The 27,116-nt window shown below is 43.4% G+C and overlaps 1 protein-coding gene across 1 annotated transcript in view; it reads right to left on the minus strand.

Annotated features, from left to right (window-relative positions):
- MDN1 (midasin AAA ATPase 1) overlaps positions 2,517 to 27,116 on the minus strand; it is a 166,141-nt gene continuing 141,541 nt past the window's right edge. The window contains 18 exon segments of the mRNA XM_021089975.1: positions 2,517 to 3,957; positions 4,768 to 4,910; positions 6,475 to 6,538; positions 7,387 to 7,501; positions 7,593 to 7,666; positions 8,785 to 8,959; positions 9,519 to 9,634; positions 10,800 to 10,889; positions 11,835 to 11,998; positions 13,034 to 13,207; positions 14,357 to 14,570; positions 16,026 to 16,127; positions 17,269 to 17,439; positions 17,680 to 18,002; positions 21,694 to 21,841; positions 23,172 to 23,324; positions 24,517 to 24,689; positions 25,957 to 26,098. Of these exon segments, the coding sequence (XP_020945634.1) occupies positions 3,769 to 3,957; positions 4,768 to 4,910; positions 6,475 to 6,538; positions 7,387 to 7,501; positions 7,593 to 7,666; positions 8,785 to 8,959; positions 9,519 to 9,634; positions 10,800 to 10,889; positions 11,835 to 11,998; positions 13,034 to 13,207; positions 14,357 to 14,570; positions 16,026 to 16,127; positions 17,269 to 17,439; positions 17,680 to 18,002; positions 21,694 to 21,841; positions 23,172 to 23,324; positions 24,517 to 24,689; positions 25,957 to 26,098 (2,730 nt within the window). The 3' untranslated portion in view covers positions 2,517 to 3,768.

Genomic DNA, 27,116 nt, shown 5'->3' on the forward strand with positions numbered 1-27,116 from the left:
TATTTTGTGAATTGGTGCATTTATGACGATCCAGACTTTTATTCTAATTTTCTATGGCCTGTTTGCTATATTTGATCCTGTTCTTTATATAGCTTTACATCTCTACAGTCATGTGTGTTTTACATTCTTTTGAGGCTTTTCACTTTTCTCTCCTTCAGAGCTTTGGTTTTTTAGAGCTTTGTGATTTTTAAATTTTTCATCATTAATGTTTAAAATATTTATTCCCTCTATAATTTATAGCATGATGGGGGTGTAAATTCTTTCCAGCTATAAACTATCACTTTAGGAGTTCCTGTTGTGGCATAGGGGAAACAAATCTGACTAGTATCCCTGAGGATGTGGGTTTGATCCCTGGCCTTATTCAGTGGGTTAAGGATCTGGTGATGCCGTGAGCTGTGATATAGGTTGCAGACATGGCTCAGATTCAGCATGGCTGTGGCTGTTGTGTAGGCGGGTAGGTGTAGCTCTGATTCGACCCCTACCCTAGGAACTTCCATGTGCTATGGGTGCTGCCCTAAAAAGCACACACACAAAACCCACCCCAAAACAAAAAAACCTATCACTTCAACATCAGTACTTACTTACTTCATCTTCCCGGGCTTTGTGATGCTCATGGCAAAATCTTCAGGATTATTTCACCTGGGTCTTTTTTGTTGTTGTATGTTTATCTGGCAGGAATACTCCCGTCTTGTAAGAATCTTCTGTGTTCCGTATGACTTTTAGAAATGTTTTATGTCCTTTCCCTCTAAATTATCTTAGTGTTGTTATTGAAATTATGATTGTATTGAATCTATAAATTAATGTGGGAATGGATTTTTTTTTTGCTGCTGCATCTGCAGCATATGCAAGTTCCCAAGCCAGGAACTGAATCCAAGCCACCACTGTGGCAATGCCGGATCTGTACCCCACTGTACCACAGCAGGAACTGTAGATGTTCTTATACTATTTCTTCTTCCCATCCAGAAACACTCTCATGCTAAACACTGGTAATACTGTTATGATTCATGCATGCCCCATTCTCACTCTTACTCCTTGGGTAGGAAGGTGTAAGTCCAGTGTACTATTCTTGATGATGTCAGGGCCCATGCCATGGGAGCTCATTCTTCCCATGGAGGGCTTATCTGAACGAGGTGAACACTGGCAGATTCCTTGGCCTATGTGGTTTGCTGTGACCAGATTCCAATAATGTTGTGGGGATGCTGGGAGAGAAGGGATGAGGGAGCCAGGTCGTGCTAAGAAGCACAACTGGTACCTTCTTCACTGGAATTTTAAAAGATCTCTTTGGATGTTGTATATGATGCAGTGAAGTGATTAATAATTCAAAGTGATTAGTAATTCAAGGCTCTACATTTAAGAGTGGCTCAGTGGGTTAAGGATCCAGGGTCGTCACTGCAGTGGCTCAGGTCACTGGTAGTACAGGTTCAATCCCTGGCCCAAGAATTTCCACATGCTTCAGGTGTGCAGCTCCAGCTGTCAGAGGAAAGCAGAAAGGAAGACAGGATAAGATAGATGTCCAAAAGTTAGACCAGACGAGATTAGGGTTTGGATGGAGCTGGAGAGGAAGGTAAGGCAAAAGGTAAAGGCAGAGCTCCAAGTGAGAGTGTGAGCTAGCAAGCCTAGTGACAGTAGTGACTCAGGAGTGTCACACCTCCTGCCCAACACCATCAGTTATTGACAGGTATCCTGTGCATCCCGATCCCTTTTTCCATTACAGCACAAACTGAAAATGGCACCCCTGGGTAACCTGCTTACTGGAATTCTTCTGTTCCAGACCCTATGAGTTATCCTAGGGCCAAGGAAATCACTCTGTTGGTTCACCACTGGGGAAGCTTCAGCCTAGCTGGTCCTGTCAATCAAAGGTAGATGTGATAGACAGAATCACAGTCATAATGTTGGCACCTTCCCCCATCAGACCTGCCTCCTGCTGAAAGATTAAACTTCCTGCCCTACAGAGGGCTTTGGCCAATGATGCTCTTCCACTCAGATTTCATCTTGAAGTATCTTCACAAGCAATCATGCTTCCCCCAATTAATCCTTTTGCTGCCATGAGGCCCGCATGCCAAGACTCACTCACCACAGACACGATAAACACTATCAAGAAAGAAACCCTGGAGTTCCTGTCGTGGCGCAGTGGTTAACGAATCCGACTAGGAACCATGAGGTTGCGGGTTTGATCCCTGCCCTTGCTCGGTAGGTTAACGATCTGGCGTTGCCTTGAGCTGTGGTGTAGGTTGCAGATGCGGCTTGGATTCCACGCTGCTATGGCCCTGGTGTAGGCCGGGGCTACAGCTCCGATTAGACCCCTAGCCTGGGAACCTCCACATGCCACTGGAGCGGCCCTAGAAAAGGCAAAAAGACAAAAAAAAAAGAAAAGAAACCCTGACTGGAGAGACACACTGCAGGGTCGTGACACACAGCATAAACTAGTGACAGCCAATGGACTGCTCCAGCTGACAAGGCCCCAGCACACCTTTTCCACTCCTGTCGTATTCCATTAAGAATGATCACAAGTTACATCAACAGTGATATATTTTTTAATAATTTTCCGAGTATAAGCTGCATAGCTTTTTAGAATAAAAAATGATATAACTTCAGGTACATGCTTAGGACACTTGGTTAAACAACAAGCAATCTGTGTCTTGAGAGCCACCTCAAAAGGGTGGCACACTTCACAGTGTAACTTGATAACAGACTTGGGGACAGACGATTGCATCATGGCAGGTTGTCTACAAAAGAACATTTGGACAGTCAGAACTTAAATAAAAGCACACAGTTTCAAGTATTCAAGCACTGTCTTTTGGCCAAATAAAAACTGCCTAAAAACCATTGATGTGTTTTGACTGGGAAAAAGCAGCAGCTGCTTAGTTCTTCTGGATACAGCACTTCTTTTCTAGAATGAGATTGGCTCAGTTCAGCTTGAAAGCAGTGAGGAAGGGTTCTTCCTCTTAACTGTTAAGAAAAAAAATGAACTAAAGAAATAAATTACTACAACAACAGGAATGGTGTCCCCGAGAGGATGAAATAAACAGGGCAAATCACCTTTCCATCATTGCATAGTCTCCCGAAGCAGCAAATGTGGAGGACACTGAGAAGCCACTTCCTTTGTACCCAGCCCAGGGATCATTTGCTGATGATCTGGGCTCCCACGATATGGGGTTAGTTTATGAGCACACTCCTACCCTCAAAAAAAAAGGTAGTTCCTTTCACAAGCAATACAGTTAGAAAATACACTCAGAGTCTGGAAAACAGCCATCTCAGCCACTTGACAGCTTTTGGGTGCACAATATGGGCTTGGGAAGGCCAAGCTTGCCTTGATCCCTCAGAGTGGGGTCAAAAGGCAAGTTCCCTTTAGTCCTTCGTCCAGAGGACTGGCTTGGTGCTGTGCTCCTGCAGCATCTCTTCAGGGTGGTGTCCAGGGTCCCCATGAGGGAAGGCAGGCAGCCGGGCCCCACAGCTGGGGTGCAGCCTCCTCTCGGGCCAGGCACCTGCCGCTGCTGCTACTTCACTGTCCCAGGTTTGTTACAATGACTGGAGCCCGGGCACAGCAGGGAGCACTGGCTTCCTCTAGGCTCTGAGATCATATTGGAAAACAATGTACGCTGCGGTGACGTTTTTAGAAGCTGTTAGGTGAATGTTTATAAATCAGGTTGAAGATAAAATACCAGTTTAGAGCTGGGAGTTCGGAAAGAGTTATCCAAATGGGAGCACCTGGCAAGCAGTGTGACCTCTGAGCACAGTTACAAGTCTCACTTAGGACCATGTTCTGTTCTATGGGTGGTCAGAGGCTGTCACCAGTTCAAACCACTGCCTGAGTGCATCGCTGAGTGTCTCGGGAAGCGCGTTCACGTCTCGGAGAATTATGTAGAACGGGAATGGGAACTCTTCCATGTAAGACCGGATTTCAGGCATCTCTCCAGGCCCTTTAAATATCGGTACCTTAATGTCCAAGATTGAATCCTGGCAACAGAAGACATTTTGAAATAAAAATGAAATCAGTGTCCTTGACTAGCTCTTTTATGATCTCTTTTGCGGGAAATTTCTAGGCCTCTTGTCCAACCAGCATATAAAGTACCTTTTATTTTACTTTAGTAAAATAAAATAGAATTTTCACAGCTCTCATTAAGGAGGCAGACTGCTTTCTGAAAACCCTTTCCAGGAGAATGGACACTGAAAGGGAGGGAAAGGGGTAGAGGAGCAAACCTGATTTCCCTACAAGGGTGTTTCCTATTCTCTATTTGGAGTAATTCATGTTAAATCTTCAATTTGCTATCTAGGCCTTAATGCAACCTGCAGAGATAATGCTTCCCCTGGAACAGAAGCACCCTGTGGACCGCTTTCCCATTAGTGACTGATGCTTCCTCCTCTGAGCAGGGTGCTACTGAGGCACCAGTACCTGGGAAGGGGCTGGTCTGCGTTTCCAGTGGACATAGGCTGCCCTCAAGGCTGCACTACCTGCAGTGACATTGGGCAGAGCATGGGTCAGCACAAAAAGTGGTCAGGAGGACAGATTCAAAGCCAGTCTGAATCCTGGCTTCCTATGCCTCAGCCATAACCTCTGTTTCTGTCCTCACTGCAGAGTGGGAATAACGATCCCTGCATCTCGGTGTTACCGCGCAGTTACATGAGATTGCCTTTCAGGATGCCATGAATGTACAGGAGCTCTTGCTATGATGCTGAGTGAGACCCAGGGCTTTTTTTTTTTTTAACAACAGCTTGAAGGGAATCCCCACTTTATCCCCAGAAAAGTGGCTTTCAGTAACCACTCACCCGTGAACTGGGATTGTCCAACACCACAAAAATGACGAAGATGTTGGCGTTCCGGGCGGCCTGAACTGCTGCCAGGACCCGGTCTTTGCCCTCAAGGAAAAGGCCGCGTCCATCAGAGACCACGAGGAGGAGCTGCGCAGTTTCTGTAGTGGATCATCCGGCCGGAGAGGAAGGAAGTGAACAGAAGGAAGATCCACTATTAACAATAACTCAATCTACCTACACTGAGACAAATTGGTGCCTGCTTTCTCTGTACTATTAAAACCAAACATATCTCTATAAAACTGATGAATTCTGGGCACAAATAAAGGGGGCCTCCAATCAGATCTATTACTTTGAATACCAGTCAGAGACAAGGCTAAAAAAAAAGACCGTCAAAGCTTCTGTCAGTAAAGCAATTCCCGAGAAGTGCTTCGGGGAATGTCACATTAGATCAGCTTCTTAGCGGAGCAACATGGGAGAATGAAAACACGTGCTTATGGCCGTAAAGTATTGACAGCAGTCCCGAGGAGACCAGGAGAAGAAATTGCCCAAATCAGAAAATTCTGTCACTGCCTATTACCTGCAGATTTCTGTCAACTTCTTGTACCTAATTTGTTTTTTCTTGAAATTGACTCATTTAAATGAACACTTAAATAGAAAGGACCATTCAAATAAAAATGTTTTAAAAGCTTGAGCACATTATATATGTTTCCAGTGAAAGACTGTAGGGCTGGAGGGCAGGCTGTCTTCTCTGTCAGGGAAACATCAGCAGGTGTTGAGAGGTGTGGAGGATGTGCCTCAACAGGAGGCCTTCCTGTGGTACTAGCAGGATTGAGGATCCAGGGAAGGGCTAAAGAACTGGTGAGCAGCAAGCCCCAAATCACTCGTGGATGGACCAGCTGATTTTTTTTGTTTGTTCGTTTTTTGCTTTTTAGGGCTGCACTCGGGACACATGGAGGTTCCCAAGCTAGGGGTCAGCCACAGCCATGTCAGATCAGAGCCACATCTGCGACCTTCACCACAGCTCACAGCAACACCAGATCCTTAACCCACTGATTGAGGCCAGGGATTGAACCCGCAACCTCATGGTTCTTAGATTTGTTTCTGCTGTGCCACAACAAGAACTCCTAGCTGGTTTTTAAATTATGTCCTTCTCTGTTTTCCTGTGTTGTTAAAATATTACAGGATACTTTTTTGGCTGCACCCACAGCATGTGAAGTTCCTGGTCCAGGGATCAAACCCGCACCACAGCAGCCACCTGAGTTGCTGCAGTGACAATGCTGGATCCTTAACCCGGTGACTCACCAGGGAACTCCAGAATACTCTGGCCAGGGATCGAACCACCATCCTCATGGATACTTGTCAGGTTCATTAACCACTGAGCCACAGTGGGAACTCCCACAATACTCTTTATATTTAATTCCATACACCTTGCTCCCTGCTTTCACAACTGAACTTCAAACCTATCGAATAAGTATTTACTAGCTAATACAAACTAGTTAGTGTCTACCTTTCTCCACTGATCATAAGCCTCATGAATATGGGTTCAATAAAAAATTCCATGAATCCTTAAAACCTTTCTGCCATGTCCTGTTAATGTCTTTTCCTATAATGTGTGCACTTCAAAAGATGGTGATGGGTCTAGTGAGATGAAGCGAGCATCCAGCAAATAATACAAAGAGCAGAAAAGCATTTTGTTAACAAAGACAAAAGAATGCAGCTCACCTGGACTCATGTTGTGTGAGAGTTGCTGAGCGGCGGCAAACATGTTGGCTGCAGACTCTAGAAACTAAGCCAGAACCAGACATAGATGATTAAAAAAACTAAACTCTCTTCCCATTGTCACAGAGACTGAAATTATTTTTCACACTGAAGTAGTTATCAGATAACCATCTCAGTCTATAGCAATCAGGCTGTCCCTTCCAGCCATCTGTAAAGGACAGACTGTCCTTGCACTGGTTGGCATTCACCTTGGGTGCTGGCACTCTCAAGAACAGACAAGACGTGTGTCTCCGGCACACTCCCCACTAGTGTTCTACATGACCCCTTAGAGGAAAAGAAACACTTCCCAGGGGACAAGAAGTCAGTAACCGCCCAAATGAGCCAAAGTGCTGTCTTCTGTCAAGAAAAGAGAATAACTAAGCAAAATAAGAAGGCAAGAAAACAAAAAATGTCCAGTGCAACATGAAAGAAGGAGGGTAAATTAGGGCAGAAACCAGGAGGAATTATTATCTCTTGCTGTGTTTTGAACTTATGCCATCCTGAGCAGGTCGCTGGCTTTATTTTACATCATTTCCTCTCTAGGCTTTTAAATGGCAGAGAGAAATTGGCCTTGACCATGGCTATTTATTTGAGTTGGTCTGTTTTTCCAAAATGTTCCAAACCTTTCAAAAAAAAAAAAAAAAAGGAGCCAGAAAAATCAATCATGCAAAAGTCAAATGATCTTTGAAAATCTGAGAAGAGGCGGTCACATCCTATTTAATAATGGATGCCAAGGAAGATTCCACTCCAGTGATACACAGGCTCAGGTTCTACAAATTTTACCATACTGGGGAGGAGGGAGTTCTAAAATTTATGTCTCTCCTGTGCTAGGAAAATCACTGTGCAGAAGATATTTATTTGGTATCATCAGCGTACCTGAGCAATCTTGGTTTTCTTTTGTTGGAATTTGCAGAGTCGCAGAATCTGGGACCCTGAGTAATCACTGAACTGCTCATGGAACGGGTGTAACAGCTTTACGGACTCTCCAAAACTTGATGGAGTTAAAAACAAATAAAATAGGGGTTATTTTTTGTCATGTAAAAAAGGTTGGTTTCTGCAAAGGGACAAAAAGGCACTCTTACCTGCACACGGCAATCTGACCCACTTCCAGAAGAGTTAGGGCATTTCCAATCACAGCCAAAGATTCAAAGGCGAGCTGTGAAACAAAGTGAACAGTTCAAGGAATCAGAATATCCTCTACACTGGCGCCTTTCAAACTCTTTTATACCCCAAATGTTATTGTTTTGGTACAGCACACAGGAGAACAACATCAATACGGCTTATTCACAACCACCTCAGAGGCTTTGTTTGGTAGCTTAGGCCCTGGCTGAATACCACAAACACAGAAACCCAACATCATTACACCAGTAGGAAAGGTCTGCTCCAGATATCAGCCAATAAAAGTGATCTTGAGAGATTTGGTCCATAGACTTTTAAGGTTTTTCCCTCTGTCTGTTTTTTGACGGTATGAAAACCAATTTATTCTAATCTATGCATAAGTGACAGTATAGTTTTAGAATCTGAATTAAAAATAAGACGATGATACCCATGTAGCAACTAACATCTACTGAACATATAAAGTGCCACACACTAAACTGAGCGCTCCACGTGCATGATTTCATTTAGTCTTCATTATAACTCTGAGTCTGAGGTAAGTATTGTTAGAATTTGTCAGACGGTAAAACTGCCTAAAGTCATGTGGTAGCAAGTGGGGAGTTGAGATCTGAACCTACGTTCAGAGGTTACACTAACTTTTCCCAGCGAAGCCTATGTATAGATGTCAGTTTGCTCACTGGCTCGTGCTGGGTAACAGCATCACTGCCAAGACATGTCCACAATGGTGGGTGGGTCATAAACAATTCTACCCAGGCCCTTCAGGCTTATTAATACTGATAAAACATTAAGTCTACACAGACTTAAAGAACTTCAAGATACTTCTTTAAAAAAAACAGATATTCCAATATTATATTGTGCATAGTCTTAAAGAATACAGTACATTGCATTTTGTGGAAAATCAACAGTTACTCTGTAGCTAGGTAACGGCACAGCAAGGCTAAGAAACATTATCAATTTAAAAGACCTACAACAGTAAGATCTTTGAGACATTCTAAATTTTAAAATTGTTGTTTTGAACTCTTTTTTAAATTGTAGGTCTTCTCAAACATGTAGGTACCACATTCTCCGAACAAACTATTGAGTATTTTAGTGTTTTCTGGCCAGATCACATTTATAACATTCAGACGGCCCATCGAGCTGCCACTGCTCCCTCCTCACCTGCTTGGTGTGGTTGTCTACCATGCTGGAAGAGTCATCGATAGCCAAACATATCTGATACTGGCGTTTACTGGGCTTGGTCCTTCGAAGCCAAATCTTGTCTTTCCGAAACTGACTGGCGATGTATGGAATGACCTTCCGCATGTTCAGTCGCTTCCCAGTTCGATAGTCTCCTCTATGGAAATGAGCCAAACAGGACAAAGATTAAGGATGAAATCACACAACTAATAGTGCCTTATAACCAATGGTACCAAATAACCAGTGACTGGTGCGATGAAGTGTTACTGCCAATTGAGAGTATTAAGGGCCGGGATCTTAATAATAATAATACGGTCCTTGCAGAAAATGCAAAACACTTTTTAAAAAGAAAAAAATGTTTGCACTCGATATTAAGTTTTGGTTTCTCTCTTCTGTTCTAAAACTATGCCTTTGGACAACATCTTTGAAAAGATCTAGGGGAGTGAAGGGGAGCAGCACATACACCCAAAGGCTTACCAATGTCCCTATAGATACTAATTAACTCAAAGAAACTGCATTCCCACGGAGCTCCCCAGAGACGTCTGTGGTAGAGCTAACAACATGACAGCAAGGCAGGAAACACCGTACTGTGCCTGGGCAGCAGGAAGAGCAACCTGGACACTAGCACTATAGCTGCTAGGTGCTAAGCTCAGTGGAACAGGTGACTCTGCCATCTTTCAAGGGCCCCACAAGAGCATCCAGTGTAGAAGACTTACTTCAGTTTGGCTGCCTGGGTAGGCTCTAATATAAGACGAAGCTGTTCACACAACTGTTGTGAAAGAGGTGCAGTTAAGACCAGGTAATTCTGCCACATCTCAGCTGCGGCCTTCTCCTGTGACAAGAGCAACAACAGGTAAGCTACCCTTATCGGGTCAGAGCCAACCAGAGGCAGTACAGCAAGATGAAGGCCTGAAGCAAAGTAGTAGAAAATGACCTGCTTCTCTAAGGAAGCGGCTATCTAGTCCACTGGATTAAAAATGTCTCTTTTTCCACCAAAACTACAACTCAACAGTTCCAATAAGAGAATGCAACAACAAGGCAGTAAAGTACTGTTTACAACAAATCAATACCTATTCACATCCCCAAAGAGTATATCATGTGTACCGTTCACGTGGAGAGGGAGCTAAGATGGGCAGTTTGAGTGCCAGGAGATCCCGCCACTTAATCATGGGCTCTCAGGGTCCTGTTTTTTCTTTCATTTGTTTTTGTTTTTTTAAGGACCACACTTCCCAGGCTAGGGGTTGAATCGGAGCTGCAGCTTTAGGCCACAGCCACAGCAATGCAGGATCCAAGCCATGTCTGTGACCTACACCACAGCTCACAGCACTGCCAGATCCTTAACCCACTGAGCAAGGGCAGGAATGAAACCATGTCCTCATGGATACTATTTTGGGTTCTTTTAACCCACTGAGCCACAACGGGAACACCCAGGGTCATGTTTAGAAAGCAAAAGTGACATATGAGTGCACCTCTCTCAAGCAACACACTCAACAGTGTGCTGATTTCCTGAGTACAAAGCTCCCTGGGATTTCTTTTTTTGCCAATTACGGCAGAGCAGTCAATACACATATGTGGTGAGAATGATGATGATAGATATAAAATTCAAATATGTATCTATACAGTAAAATCAGGATGCAAAGTCACTAGAAAGGAAACTTCTGATTAATCAACAACAACAGCTGATGGAATTCCAGCTGGCTTATTCAGAGTAACACAATATAGACTTTTGCCCCATGTTTCAACCACTGTCACATCTATTGCAGAGCATGCCATGGAAGTTAAAAAATTAAACACATCAGTTTCTGTTTTAACTAAACTACAGATCTAGTGGCAGAGCAGGCAGAAAGCAATGGAGAGATGTAGAATTGAGAACTGTAATTATATTCTCGATATACTCCATCACTTTTACAAAAGTAACTGGAGTTAAGAACCTCTAAGTCTGCCGTATCTTAAAAAAACAAAAGTCAAGATATTTTATAAACAGACCACTGACTTACTTCTTCTGGGTTTCCACATTCATGTGGCTGCCATGTTTCCAGCTGTCTCTCCAGCTCCTGTCTTAGCTCACTGACATCTTTCAAGAAAGGCTAAGTGGGAAAAGCCACAGATGAGAGGTGACTTAGATTGGAATCACCAACTCATTTCCAGTCGTCTTCTTCCCTGTAGCACAAACTCCAAATACACAGCCCTGACATGCAAAACTTAAGCAAATTTAATGGCACAATAAGATGCCAGACAACCATGCTTCTTCTGCTTCCCATTTTGTAGAGACAAGATGGATAGAGGAAATTTTAATATTTAATAAATGCATTCCAGTAAAACAGAAACAAAATACCCATTAAGACATCAATAAAGTATTCTTTGATTAATTTAAACTACCAAGTCAAACAATTAGGGAAAATATCTTAGTTAATTGGCTCTTCCTAAATGCAGGCTTTAAGTCAAAGATTCTTGCTTCTTAACCAATATAAACTGTCCTGCAGGCTCCTCACATGAGGCTGGTGGACATGAGAAGAGGCCCAAGGACCAGACCCATCATCATGGCCAGGTTGAGATATAGACCACAACACTGACCCTGGAATTGACTGTTAGAAGTGTGTAAGTGTATTACCTGTGTTACTGTCTACCAACAGAATTCTTCTATTTATTTATTTATTTTGCTTTTTAGGGCCACACCCACAGCATATGGAAGTTCTCAGGCTAGGGGTCAAATCGGAGCTACAGCTGTCAGCCTACACCACATCCACAGCAATGCTGGATCTAAGCCGCATCTATGACCTACACCACAGCTCATGGCAGTGCTGGATCCTTAACCCACTGAGTGGGACCGGGGATTGAACCTGCATTCTCATGGATACTAGTTAGGTTCAATACCGCTGGGCCACAGCGGGAATTCCTACTAACAGTATTCTTAAAAATAATAAGGTTATGATACTCCAAAACAACCAGATGCTATATAAAGTTCTAAAGACCAAGCAACTTTTGACTTCATTTTATCAACTTAAAGCAGTAATTTGTGAAAGTTTTAGTACTTGGAAAATTGTGTCCGCAAGCAACTGATGAGCTGTATGAATGGTCGAATCTCGGCTTCTCTCTTGTTTCTCACTCTCTGTCTCCTTGTGGGATGTGTCTGTCCTGGGGTCTTGGTCCTCTTCTGTCTTAATAGTCTGGGTCTCCATCTCCACCTCTTCAGAGCCTATTTTCATACAAGGACAGAATTTTACTTACCACATCATCAACCTGAAGGCAGTCTTCAACAGCTGTGTGCAACCTGAACAACCACTCAAACGTCACTCACTCACTCCCTGGCCTGTTAACACAGGTGGGTTCCATGTGCTCCTCTCCAGACAGCCACACCCACTCCTTTAACTTCCCCCCCTCTCCCCACTGATGTGGAGGGCAGCTGTTCTAGGGAGGGGGGAAAAGGGGAGCCTGTTTCACCCCAACAAGCCTTGTAGAATTGTGATCCATTAAACTCTGCATGCAGAACTTTGATAAAAATAAAAACTACATAAAATCACAGTTCCACTTTATAGATGAGGAAGCTGAGGCAAAGAAGATGAATAAAGAGCCTCAGCCTATAAAGTAAAAAAGAGAAAGTCTGCATTTGATCCTATGCCTTTCCCAGGAACATGAAATGGCCAGCAGTCAGGACTTCTAAGACCCCTGAGAAAGAAGGAGAAAAGGTTTTGAATTTGGCAATTGTCATCTGATTTTGTATTTATACCACGATTGATAAAGTTATTGTTTCACATGTTGAATGCATTTTTAAATTAATAAACTGCCTTATAATAGCATATGGTCAGCTATGAAGTAGGACTGTATGTAAGAAGTTTTGTTACTTTCTCACGCATTTCCCTCATTCTTCTTTTAACATTTTATGCTAATACTGTATACTTCCATAAAATTAAAAATAATAACAATCAAAGATATACCTCTTGTCACAACTGGAAGTAAGTATACTTTTCTGTTTTCTTCTATATATTTTAAAAAGGCTGCTGGGATCTTGTCTGAAACTGAACTTTTAAGGGTTTCCTTGAAGGACAGTGTCCTGTAACACTATTCTTTCACCTTTCTATTCCCAAATGGAATTTATATAGTGAAGTTTATGGGCAAATGAATATCTAAGCCATGGATTAGGATGTGGAAAAAACAAACCACAGTATCAGAGAAGTGGCTTCTCTAAGTCAGAGAGCGAAAGAGGGAGGGATGTGTTCACCACAAGCCTCACCTGGAGGTGCCGTGGTCCCCGCCTTGACCTCCTCTGGCTTCAGCTGCTCTGTGTCTACTGCTCTGAGCTCCTCCTGCTCCTCCGTGTCCATGGAGGTATCCTCTAGCGCCTCCTCCTCTTGAGCCTTGCTGGAGTCCTTTGCAGACTGCTGCTGCTGCTCCGTACTGGCCACATCTGCCAACAAAATGCATGCACACATAAAAAGGTCTTCGCTGAACAAAGTCATCATGAGAGGGTGTGCTTTCAGTCATTTCTTGGTTCCAAGATTCTACTAATGCCACTGTGGTTCTGCCACTGTGCCTCGGACACAGTACTTGGCTTGTCCGGGACCCACTGAGGGAAGTGCCTATTTTCTACCAGCCCTACCCCACGAAGCTACAAGGATATATAGTGTAACTACACATGTGACCACAGAGTAAGATGTTTAGCTGGTTTTTTACTGCTATGACCAGAGACCGAACCAGAATGAACAGTCTGGGCACACGACTCAGAGCAGCTAATGGAGTTATCCCCATTGCCAAGTTATTAGAAGCATGATAACATGGGGCACAGAAAGACTAATGTGAGGTTTCCAGCACTGTGATCTTGTACACCTTGGATCTTAAACTTCATTGGCCTCAGCAGGCTGATCTGTAAGATCGAGATATCCTAGCTCATAAAGATTATTAGAGGAATTCCATGCTCATGTAGCTATGGCTCAGAACAGCGCTGGGCACAAAGTAAAGGCTCCATGCGCGGTAGCTATCATTTGTCCTGCTTCATTTATCTAAAAAGTGGGGAACGGGAGAGACAAGAGTCATCTACAGCAGAACAGTTGATTTTGTAGCATCATCATAGGTACATGTTATCAACACCAGCTCACATATCAGGAATGCAACAGTGAAAAGTCACCAAAACGGTTCAAAGGGGAGGCTGAGTGACGACTGGCTGCTCCCTTCCTTTGCTGAGATTTTTTTCTCCCCTTTACAGCTAGGGGAGTTCACAGCTCCTACCATTTGCAGGGAGCAACCTCAAGGTGATTATGAAGAAATCGCCATGGCTCAGAATCCCTAAGATCAGTTCTGGGTCTGGATATGGCTGTTACCAAGGACACTTAAGAGGCTTACATTACATCCAGACACCCTGAGCACTGAAACCCTGCCCTTGGCTCCAGATACCTTTATACCAAAAACAAATTGTACTGCTGCACAGTTCTTATTAGAAGGTCACTAGTTTTAAAAAGCCATTTCCCCTCCCTCCTAAGATGACCCTCTAATGCACCTGGCAGGCACATGGCATTAAGCCCTCTCAGGGTTCGGTGGGCAAAGAAGCCTTCCTACGTACCATAGGTCTGCGCGTCATACAGCTCACTTCCTTGTTTAATGTGCTCAAAGGCTTCTGCCTCCTCCACCCGGGGCTGGGGCTGGGGCTGGGGCAGGGTGGGGTCCTGCTCAGCGTGGCTGTCTGTGTCCACGGTCCTCAGCCTCTTATGCACATGCTCGTTGTGATCACCCATGGAGCGTTCATTGTCGGCCTGCCCAGGCTTCCTCTTAAAACTCTGTGGGAAATACAACGAAATTCATCAGATCGTTGTCTATAATAGCAGAAGAGTAAAAATAGCCCAATGTTCAACCATAGGAGGCTGATTAAGTAAATTAGGTATAGCTACACAAAAGTAGAATTCAATGCAGCTGTTAAGAATAGGCAGCTCTCTAAAAACACATACAGAGCAATGTCTATGACATATTTCTATATCAGAAATAAAGGCAAAGAGATAAAGAAACATTTGCACACAGATGCACAGCAAAATCCCTCTGACAGAAGAGAGGACATGAAGCACCAATCTGTGCTGAGGAGAGGTCCCTGGGCAAGCCCAAGGACAGAGAAAGGATGGAGTCTTTTGAGGAGACTGGTTTTTATGCACTAATTCTGTATTACATGCATGAATGACACCTCATTTTAAAAACACCTAAATTTTAAAACACAAAAGAGGAGTTCCTGTTGTGGCTCAGAGGTAATAGACCCGACTAGTATCCATGAGAATGCAGGTTTAGTCCCTGGCCTTGCTCAGTGGGTTAAGGATCCAGCATTGCTGTGGCTGTGGTATAGGCCAACAGCTGTAGCTCTGATTCAACCCCTAGCCTGGGAACTTCCCTATGCTACAAGTGTGGCCCTAAAAAATAAAATTATAAATAAATAAATAAATAAAACACAAAAGAGTATTCATAGTGGAGTTCCCGCTTTGGAGCAACAGGATCAGTGGCGTCTTGAGAGTGCTAGGATGCAGGTTTGATCCCCGGCCAGGCACAGTGGGTTAAGGATCCGGCGTTGCCACAGCTGTGGCTTAGGAGACTTTGGCTCCACTGAATCCCTGGCCTGGGAGCTCCATATGCCACAGGGTGGCCCAAAAAATGGAAAAAAAAAAAAAAAAAAAAAAAAGAAGAGAGAGAGTGTGCACAGTGAAAAGAATAAGACTTGTTGATGTAAGCAGCAACACAAAATACTTGGCTCTGAGGCTCCATAACAAGAGCATAACAGTGGGTGGGTGGGGGTGTGTGTGTGGGGGGGTGTGTGTGTGTGTGTGTGTGTGCTTTTCCCCACACAAGGAAGAAACCCCAGATAGCAAAGCCCCACAGTCCTGGTCTGTTCACCCAGGCGGCCACCGGGTGGGAACAGCAAAAGTTGGAATATGGCCTTTTTTTTTTTTTTCTTTTTTTTCTTTTGGTCTTTTAAGGGCATATGGTGGTTCCCAGGCTAGGGGTTCAGCAGAGCTAAAACCTCCGGCCACAGCCACAGCCACAGCCACGCGGGATCCAAGCCGCATCTGTGACCTACACCACAGCTCATGGCAATGCCGAATCCTTAACCCACTAAGCAAGGTCAGGGATCAAACCCACATCCTCATGGATGCTAGTGAGGTTCGTTAACCATAAAGGGAACTCCCTTTTTTTTAAACTACATTTAAAGTATCATTTCATATGCAGCCTTCATCTTAGTTAACAGTGATAAATACCTGTGTGTTTTTCCTGGTGTTTTTCTGGGAGGCCAGCCTGGCGATGAAGCTGGATTCGTGGCCTTCCACCTGGTTCGCATCTGCAGCTCCACTCCCGTGTTCCTGTGAGATCCAGGCCGTGAAGCGTGAGGGAGGAGGCAGCTGTATGAGTACAACTCTTCTCCTTTCATGGTCCTGTGTGGTCAGCCTGCCAACCCGTGGACAGAGGGCCCACCCACTGCACTGCTTTATGCAAGGGCCTCGGGGCCTTGGATTTTGGTTGCCGTAGAGGTCTTAGAATCAATTCCTCCCAGGCCCAGAGGGATGACAGTAACCACACCCGCCCACTCTGGAACTCACCCCGACTAAGGCCTGGCCAGTGGGCAGAAACAGGAGCTTCTAGACCCAACTTGTTAGTTACCCTCTTGGGTGACTGTGCTTTGCAAGGCTGCTTAGCTCCTTGTCTACAGGAGGTAATGGCTTACTCTAAAGGCAGGGTAGACTCAGTTAGAAACCAGGCTTCATCACCAACCAGCTGTGTGCCCCTGAGAATTACTGCGGCTTATTTAATTTCAATGTAAAGTGGAGAACACCAAGGACAATACAGTCTCTCTTATATGGCCACCGCGAGGACTTGCTGAGGTAATGAAATGCTCAGCACCTACAGGTGCTCAGGAATAGGTGGAGAGGCTATGACAGAATAAACCGCTGTCATGATTGCAGAGAAAAAGGGGGCTCAGGGGGGCCAAGGGAGTTGTCCAGAGTGACCACTGAGCAGCAGCCCCTCCAAAGTCCAGTGCTTCTCCCAGGCACGCCCGCGCCCCTCTGTGGCCGCCACAGACCCATCGCCCCATGTCAAGGAGGTGCTTCGCTTTTTGAGTTAAAATGTTTAGAGGCTTGGTGAACAGCAAGGAAGAGGGAAGCACGCTTAGAGGCACATCACTTCATGAATCTAAATCCAACCTTGCTTTCCTTAGGTTTTTCGGGAAAGTAACATGAATCTGATTCAAACACAGAACTACACTCTAATAATTTTTTCACAGTAAGTAAATCTCTTAAATACAGTGTGTTACAAGTATTCTGGGGTTTGTTCTGCAAGGCAAACCTGTGAAAATAGGTGTATAACTATTTCCTCAAAGAATGGGAGATATTTTAAATGTCAACAACCAAAAAAAAAAATCACACATAAACCAACTACTGCTAAACAGACATGGTTTCAGACAGGGAGAAGGGAGCCTCCTAAGAGGCAGCCAGGGCCCCTCACCTCCTTCCCCTGCTCCGTCTCAGGTGCGGCCCCGGCCAGTTCCACAGCCTGTGCGCTCTGCACACTTTCCAAGCCCGTCTGCCCGCAGGAGTCGTGCTCTTTCCTCTCCGTAGCCTCTGGCACCTGCTCCTCCATGTCCGGGTTCTCCCCTTCTTCCTCTTTTTCCTGCTCCTGCAGGGAACGCAAACACAGCACTCAATGCTCTGGGGGAAGAACAAGAGGTGGGGGCCATGCAGCAAGCCACCCTGGGGATAGAAGCAGCCAGAATGGGTCTTAAGCAAAAACTTACAGCTGATGAGCAGCACCACTGGCTTATGAAAAAGTATCCCAAGAGAGATTCCAGTGGGAATAAGGAATTTCTTCTCATTATTATTATTTTTAATAGAAGACAAGTCAGACACACCATAATACCTGAGGCCGGAGGCCTTGGTCAACAGGGACATTGCCCTCTGTACTTTCCTCACTGGCGTCCTTGTCCTCTGATGACTGTTGCTCCTCCTCTGGGTTCTCTTCAGGATGCTGGCCAGCATCCTTGTCTTGGTCGTCAGCTCCTGTGTCCATCTCTTCCTCTCCCTCTCCCTCCCCCTGGTCAGCTTCACTGGGGCCTTGCTCAGGCTCCTGCTGACCCTGACCTTCATTCTGGTCAGCCTCAGTCTCTTTGTTTATTTCCTCAGCTTCATGACCAGCTTCTTCAGTATCCACTGGTTTTTCTTTAATTTCCAAAGGATTCTCTTCTGGATAGATGAAATTTAAAAGAAAAAACAAAACACAATTTAAAAAACAAACAATGTGATTTCTTAAGATGGCATGTAGTTACACAAGTATTTTATCATTATTCTCAAACCAGGGATTGGCAAACCATGACCCTTGGGCCAAATCTGTCCATCCATGTATTTCTGCAGTTTTACTAGAACACAACCACATCCATTCTGCGTTGCCTATGGCTACTTTCACACCACAAGAGCAGAACAGTGTATCTGTGACCTCTGTCGCAGCTTATGGCCTGCAAAGACTGATCTGTTTAGTATCTGACCCTTCACAGGAAAATTCCACCTACATCTGATCTAAATTGTACTTACATGTTACATACAACTGTTTGGATGGTGCAGTTCATTAAAGAATAAGTGATCCACTGAAAAATCCTAAAGCCGCCACCATGAGAGAAATATTTTAGAAAAAAAAATGGAGCTCCCATTGTGGTGCAGCAGAAACGAATCCGACTGGTATCCATGAGAATGTGGGTTTGATCCCTGGCCTCACTCAGTGGTGTAGGTTGTCAGCTACAGTTCCAATTTGACCCCTAGCCTGGGGTCTTCCATATGCTGAGAGTATGGCCCTAAAAAAGGCCAAAACCTGCTTCTTAGTTTATATACACAACAGTTTAAAATGAGCCTGGAGGAAGTCCCACTTTGGTGCAACAAGTTCAGTGACATCTCTGCAGCACCAGTATGCAGGTTCCATCCCTGGCTTCACTCAGTGGGTTAAAGATAAAGCTTTTCGGCCCAGGTCACAACTGTGGCACCGATCTGATTCCTAGCCTCAGAATTTCCATATGCGGAGTTCCTGTCGTGGCTCAGTGGTTAACAAATCCAACTAGGAACCATGAGGTTGTGGGTTTGATCCCTGGCCTCACTCAGTGGGTTAAGGATCCGCTGTTGCCATGAGCTGTGGGGTAGGTCGCAGACATGGCTCGGATCCCGCGTTGCTGTGGCTCTGGTGTAGGCCAGGGGCTGCAGCTCCGATTAGACCCCTAGCTTGGGAACCTCTATGTGCCGCAAGTGTGGCCCTAGAAAAGAAAAAAAAAATAAAAGAATTTCCATATGCCGTAGGGTGGCCAAGAAAATGACAATAAATAAATAAAATTAGCCTATTTTTTTCTAGGGCAAATGTAAAATCTAAGGGGATTTTAATTTTCTTAATTTTATGCTTGCTTGGTCTGTTGAATTTAAGCTTGAAGTCAGATTCCAAAATTATAAGGTAATGAAATACTCTCAGAATCAACAGCTTATACTATGTTTAAAAGCTAGAGATTCATAGAGCAAAGAATGTTCTACGCATGAGGAAAAGCCTGTATCAAACCCCTAACCAGATGGTCTCGTTAAATACTAAGTTCACAAGTTTATTTTTAACTACCAAATACCTTAAACGTGAGAAATGCATTTTATTTAATTTTCTTTTTTTTTGGAACTCTAATCAACCTCTCTTCTTTTTTTTTTTTTTGTTTTTGTTTTTGTTTTTGTCTTTTTGCCATTTCTTGAACCGCTCCTGTGGCATATGGAGGTTCCCGGGCTAGGGGTCTAATCGGAGCTGTAGCCACCAGCCTAGGCCAGAGCCACAGCAACGCAGGACCCGAGCCGCGTCTGTGACCTACACCACAGCTCACAGCAACGCCGGAACCTTGACCCACTGAGCAAGGGCAGGGATCGAACCCGCAACCTCATGGTTCCTAGTTGGATTCGTTAACCACTGCGCCACAACGGGAACTCCGAGAAATGCATTTTAAATTTCTGAGAGCCATATACTCACCTCCTAGATTTAATAGGCGTTAACATTTTGCCACAAGGGCATCAAATTTCTGTTACTTGTTTTTAAGATTCCGGATGCCTTTACTCTTCTTCCTTCCTCAGAGGTTAATAGCCTAAAGTTAGTCTGTTTTATTCCTTTCTGTGTTTTCATAATTTGATGTAGCCATAAGCATTATAAAGTACTGTTTCTTGTATCAAAATTTTTTTAATGGCACCTCATTTATTCTTTTATAACTTGGTGTTTTTAACAGCTTTCTAAGCACATCTGATTCATTAAGAAGCAGAGTGAATGCACCTACGTTCATAGTGCCATTAGTCACAAAAGGCAAAATTTGGACATCTGTCCATCGATAGATGAGTGGATAAGGAAGACATGGTACATATACACAGTGGAATACTACTTGGCTTTAAAAAAAGAACATTAGGAGTTCCTATCGTGGCGCAATGGTTAAAGAATCCGACTAGGAACCATGAGGTTGCAGGTTTGATCCCTGGCCTTGCTCAGTGGGTTAAGGATCCAGCGTTGCCGTGAGCTGTGGTGTAGGTTGCAGACTCGGCTTGGATCCCATGTTGCTGTGGCTCTGGCATAGGCGGGCGGCTACAGCTCCGATTGGACCCCTAGCCTGGGAACCTCCATATGCTGCAGGAGCAGCCCAAGAAAAATGGCAAAAAGACCAAAAAAAAAAAAAAAAAAAAAAAAAAATTAAAAAAGAAAAAAAGAAAAATATAATGCCATTTGAAGCAATATGGATGGAACTAGAGATGATCATACTAAGTGAAGTTGCAAAGAGAAAGACAAATATCATATGATATCACTTATATGTGGAATCTAAAACATGGCACAAATGAACTTACCTACAAAACAAACAGGCTCATATATTAAGAACAGACTTGTGGTTCACAAGGGGGTAGAGGGTAGGGAAAGGATGGACTGGGAGTTTGGGGCTAGTAGATGCAAACTATTAAATATAAGGTGGGTGGCTCAACAGGTTAAGGACCTGGGGTTGTCACTACCATGGCTCTGGTCACTGTTGTGACACGAGTGTGTCCCTGGCCCGGGAACTCCCACATGCCGTGGGCTTGGCCAAATAAATATATAGGATGGATAAACAGCAAGGTCCTACTGTACAGCACAGAGAATTATATTCAATAACCATGGATAAATCGTAATGGAAATTAATATAAAAAAGAATGTGTGTATATATATAACTGAATCACTCTGCTGTCCAACAGAAGTTAACACAACGCTGTAAATCAGCTTTACTTCATTAACTGGAAGAAAAAAAAAAAAAAATCAGGAGCAGCAGCAACAACAGAGTGAGACTGGTGCCACCTGTCTGTCTGTTCACCCACCATGGCAGGGCACTACACACCAGCTCCCAGTGCGAGATAGCACCCCCTAAGGGAGTCCCACTCGGGCTGAACGGTGGGTGACAAAGGCACTAGATGACGGTCATCTGCCATATGATTTCTCGTGGGATTATTCAATTTCACTCCCCATCATGATTATCTACTTCAGACTGAACACACATAAGCACAACAATCAGTAACTGCCAGGAAAGCCATAACTGGGCTCCACGAGAGTCCCGGCTATACCCGGACTGCAGTGTTTACAACAACCCACGAGACAGGGCATAGTGTGCTGCTGTGGGGAGGTGGAGCTGTGGGTGACAGCACCACGTGGGCACAGCAACACTGAAACACAGGACGGGATGACTCAAGCAACAAAGACCTGCTGGCTTACAAACTGTATGGAGAAACATGGCAGAAGAAAAGCGAACCATTTTCTCTAAGTGGAATTGGGCTAACCAGATGTGATGATGACCTGGCCTGAAAAGAAGTCAGTTACTGCTCATTTTCAATGACTTTTGCTGGGCTCCTTAGGTTTTGAAAGACACACCTTCTCCTTCTTCATGGTCTGTGTCTTCATCATTGTTCTTGTCTTCACTGTCTAGGTTCAAGTCATCTGGAAGGTCCAAGGCTTCAGGTTCCGGCAGCTTTTCCTGATTGCCATGGTAAGGATCCACCTCATTCTCATCATATTCTCTCTTTGGATAATGGAGAGAATAGGAAAAAACAAATGTTTAAAGCAGCAATCACATATAATTAGCTCTAACCACAGTTGACCCTTGAACAGCACAAGTTTGAACTACTCAGGGGCACTTAAATATGCATTTTTTTCAACAAATATGTGCCACAATACCATATGGATCTATGGCTGGTGGACCTGGGGATGCAGAGAGCCAACTGTAAATTTGAGAAATACAGAGAGGCCAAACTAACAATAGTGTGTGTGTGTATGTGTGTTTATTCGAACTCTACCACATAAACACTAGCATTGACCTTTTGGTTTTGGGTTAATTTTACTTTATTTTTTTTGTCTTTTTAGGGCCATGTCCACAGCAAAGGGAAGTTAACAGGCTAGGGGTGTCGAATCGGAGCTGTGGCCACTGGCCTACACCACAGCAATGCCATATCCAAGCCATGTCTGCAACCCATGCCATGACTCATAGCAATGCCAAATCCTTAACCCACTGAGTGAGGCCAGGGATCGAACCTGCATCCTCATGGATCCTAGCTGGGTTCGTAAGCCACTGAGCCACAACGGGAACTCACTACCCTTTTGGCTTTTTCTTTCTTTCTTGTTTTCCCTTCAAAGGAAGAGTGAAGGTTTGAATTGGTTCATCCTTTTATTTTTAATAGGTATAATCATACCTTAAATAGAAATTTATAGATTGCGCTAATTTAGAATGTAAGTGATAAAAAGAAATCCCACTATCTTTTATTTCTTCAAGTCACAGTTGATTGATCTAAATGACTAAAAGTAGTAATATTTAGAAGTTCCTATCATGGCTCAGTGGTAACGAATCCGACTAGTACAGGAAATAGGTTTGATCTCTGGTGGTCAGTGTCCCTAACACCCACATTGTTCAAGGGCCAAGTGTTACACTGAGAATACAACGTCTCTTTCCTAAAATTACCAGCACACATTAGAATTTTACTAATGTTTTTAGAATTTTCAGGTTGGAATTTCAAATTTCATTTTCTGCGCATACTCTCCACTGATACAAGGTACTGTGTTACTCAGTCTCGAAGAAGACCCTGAAGTTTATGGGGAGAAATACACAAAAGGACACAGGTTTTAGCTACGAGCTATAGCATGAGTTCAAACAGCATGAAGACCACCTCATCAGTACCCAATAGTTAGGTATTTTACGTCTAGTAAGAGGCTCTGTTACACACTTCTTCACGAGGCAATAGGAACAAATGATAAGTAGGGGGAAATGTCTGGAGACACCCCAGGAGCCTTGCAGTGGCCCTGGTCTTGAGTCAGGAGAGCAGATTAGTTTCCAATCCTCATTTTTGAATCCTCATTACCTCATCTATTTGTTCATTGATTTCGTCTTGGCCTTGTCCATCATCATCAGCTTCTGCTTCTTCCTTTTCTTCTTTCTTATCTTTCTGGTTTTTATCTCTGTTTGACTTCCCAGCATCTAAGTTGTCGTCTTTAGCAACAAGTTCAGAATCTTCCTAAATATCAAAGGAAGAAAAAACACAAAATCAGCACTCTCAATCTAAAAACCTGTTTTTAGACACATGCACCCACATGTTCACTGAAGCACTATTCACAATAGCCAAGACATGAAAACAACCTAAATGTCCATCAACACAGATGATTGGATTAAGAAGGTGTGGTATATATACACAGTGGAATACTACTCAGTCATAAAAAAGAACAAAGTAATGCCATTTGCAGCAACATGGATGGAACTAGAGACAAACATACTAAGTAAGTTAGAAAGACAAATACCACCTGATATCACTTATATCTGGAATCTAATATACAGCACAAATGAACCTTCCCACAGAAAAGAAACTCATGGACTTGGAGTACAGACTTGTGGTTGCAGAGGGGGAGGGAGTGGGATGGATTGGGAATCTGGGGTTAACAGATCCAAGCTATTGCCTTTGGAATGGATAAGCAATGAGATCCTGCTCTATAGCACTGGAAACTATATCTAGTCACTTACAATGAAGCATGATAATGTGAGAAAAAAGAATGTACACAGGTATGTGTGACTGGGTCACCTTGCTGTACAGTAGAAATTGACAGAACACTGTAAACCAGCTATAATGGAAAAACTAAAAATCATTAAAAAAATAATAATAATAATTAAAATAATTAATAATAATAATTTAAAAAACCGTTTTCACACACAGGTTAACTACCCAACACAGCTCTTAGACATGTGTGATTTCTGCCTCGGGCCAATCCAGTTGGAAACATCCAGCTGACAGGGCGTGTATGTCTTGGAGGGAACATGAGGGTCTGTCCAGACAGAATCAGTAAGAGCAGGTATGTGACTGTGGGTGGGTCGAGCTGTGCTGTGTGGTGTCACACCCAGCCCTGGGGGGGTCCCCCAGGCTAGCTGGGGGTAGGTGTGGGATTCTGTGGCCAGCAGCAGAATCAGAGCACCTACACTGAGTCCTCTAACTTCCCTCCTTCTTAACACATGGGGTGGCTCAAGTCAGGCTACTCTTTTGGCCCTAAACACAAGCAATAACCTGGACAGAAAAGAAAAAAAGGAAAAACAGAGATGGAAGAAAGGGAAGAAAAACCCAGTGAGGAAAGGAAGAGCAGTGAATGACAGTGAGTGTAGTTGGTAAGAACAGTACCTCCTCTCAACCTGGGGACTACATGATGGGGGAATCTTTTAATTACCTCATCCATTCCTGGTCCGGTTTCTTCAATTGTACTGTCCTCTTCCTCATCTTCCTCATCGTCGTCATCACCCCAAAGCCTCTCATCTAGTTTGTCAGCTTCCTCACCATTCAGATCGCCCATCTGTTTATCCAGGTCTCTGTCCTCACTGTCTGATTTCTCATCATCTTCTTCTGAAAGGAAGGGCACTGAGCTTAGTTCAACACACTCCCAAACTGATCTGTTCCTATGAATCTAGGAAAGGCAAGGACCTGGCAAGGGTCTTACTAGAATTTACTCCCTATTTTCACAGAATACCCCACAAGCAGATGCTTTTAGATCTCCTAAAGTAGTCCTATTGTGTTTTGCAGACTGTTTGGAGAACAAGGAGGCCTGGGATGTGTTAAGAGACTCTAAGAAGGGTGGTGGAACAGCTGTCAGGGTGTCTAATTCTGGTGCTGGGAGAATGTCCAAACCAAAACTCAGCAGCCTCACTAGGTTTTGGTTTCTTACCTGGGAAATGATAAGTTGGGCTATGAGATTTCCAAGGTTCCTTCCCCAATTCCAACATAACATCAAGGAATTATCCCACATCTCAAATCATGTGTCTAGCTCAGTTAATCAGAATTTTGTTGCCTTTGTTTTTGCTCAAGCTCTGTTTTGACAAAGGTTAAACCCTTTCTCAGGCATGCACTCGTCTACTCTGAAGTCACTTATGATTTCTGCAAGATAGTCTCTTAGAATAAGACAGTACATTTCCAATTATGCTTTGGACAGAAATTTAGGGCAATAGTTGAATACAAATTGATAAATACAAATATGATAGATGATAATGTGCTATAAGAGATTATATTCTCAAATAATTTTGAATGACATGGAATGTTCGTAGGTTAAATGAAAAAAGTAGACATTGGCACGGTTTGTGGTGTGTGAGAGTGTGTGTGTGTGTGTGTGTGTGTGTGCGCGCGCGCGCACGCACGCAATAAACAAAAAATAACCCAAAATTGATTCAGTGATTTGTGCGGTAGGTCTAAAAAGGTGTCTATTTCGTTTCTGCATCTCTGTTCTAAATCATCTACAACAAATGTCAAATTTTGTAATTAGCAAAAAAAATTATTTTTAAGAAACTCTAGAACAATGTAATGAGCTGAGAACCCAGCTCTGTGAGAGATTATCTCCTTCTCGTCTGGATTTCCCTGACTGGCACGACCTGGTCAAGGCATCAAGCACATGAGGCGGCCAGAACATTCAGCAGTATTTCTATTTATCTCCAAAATGGATTAGAGACTCTGGACTTGGTGCAGGTGGTGAAGGCACATGTATATGCTGATGTTTTTACCTGCAGTTACGCAGAGTAACCAACTTGCTCCAAAGAAAGAGTAAGACAGGCTCCTTATTGGGAATGTGTAATTTCCTGGATAAAATATTTTGGAAAAATAAGAATGAAGGACAATCTCAAACCTTGTTCCTCAAGCTCCCCATCATGCATTTTCCCATCAAAGTCTTCTGACATCTCAATGGCATTGTCCTCGCCCTTAATGTCTGGTTTTGAGTCAGGATCTTCTTTATCCTTTTCTTGACCCTTCTGAAATGTATCTTCTGCCTAGATCAAGAAGCATTACAGAAAACATAAATGAACATTCCAAGTTACTAATGTTTATTCAGCTTTAAAGAGAGTACAAATATATTAGTGCCAAGGTTAACAGTATAAAATTATCTCTGGAAAGAGAAGAAAGAATCAACTGAGAAAAGACACATAATTTGTGACTTGCTTTAACATTTCCATAGTTAATTTCTAGTTTCACTGCACTATGTTGTTACAGAATATAGAATTTTGTTCAGGTTTTCTTCACGTGAATTGTTTTATTTTTAATCTAAACATGTATTTTTAAAAGACTATACATTCTCTATAGGACAAAAAAATTCACCAGTCTTATTATATTGCCCATAAATTTAATATTTGCCATTTTGCTCTCTCATAGACATCACACTCACAGTGGAGTACTTCTCCCCCCATGCCTTTTTTTATTTTTTGTTGAAGTAGGTTGATTTACAACATTGTGTTACTTTCAGGTATACAGCAAGGTGATTCAGTTACACATACAGGTATATGTGTATGTATATAATAACCTATAAAACAATCTGAAAAAGAATAAAGATTCTTGGAGTTCCCGTCATGGCTCAGTGGTTAATGAATCCGACTAGGAACCATGAGGTGGTGGGTTTGATCCCTGGCCTTGCTCAGTGGGTTAAGGATCCAGCGTTGCTGTGAGCTGTGGTGTAGCTCGCAGACGCAGCTCGGATCTGGTGTTGCTGTGGGGCTCTGGCGTAGGCCTGCAGCTACAGCTCCGATTAGACCCCTAGCCTGGGAACCTCCATATGCCATGGGTATGGCCCTAGAAAAAAACAAAAAGATAATTAAAAAAAAAAAAAAAAAAGAATAAAGATTCTTCTTCAGATCTTTTCTATTATTGGTTATTATAAGGTATTGAATATAGATCCCTATGCTATACAGTGGCCCTTGTTTATCTATTTTCTATATGGTAGTGTGTCTGTCAATCACAAGTTTCTAGTTTATCCCTCCCCAGTCACTATAATTTTCTTTGCTTTTCCTTAAACTA

This window comes from Sus scrofa, chromosome 1, assembly GCF_000003025.6.
Source record: "Sus scrofa isolate TJ Tabasco breed Duroc chromosome 1, Sscrofa11.1, whole genome shotgun sequence".
NCBI lineage: Eukaryota > Metazoa > Chordata > Mammalia > Artiodactyla > Suidae > Sus > Sus scrofa.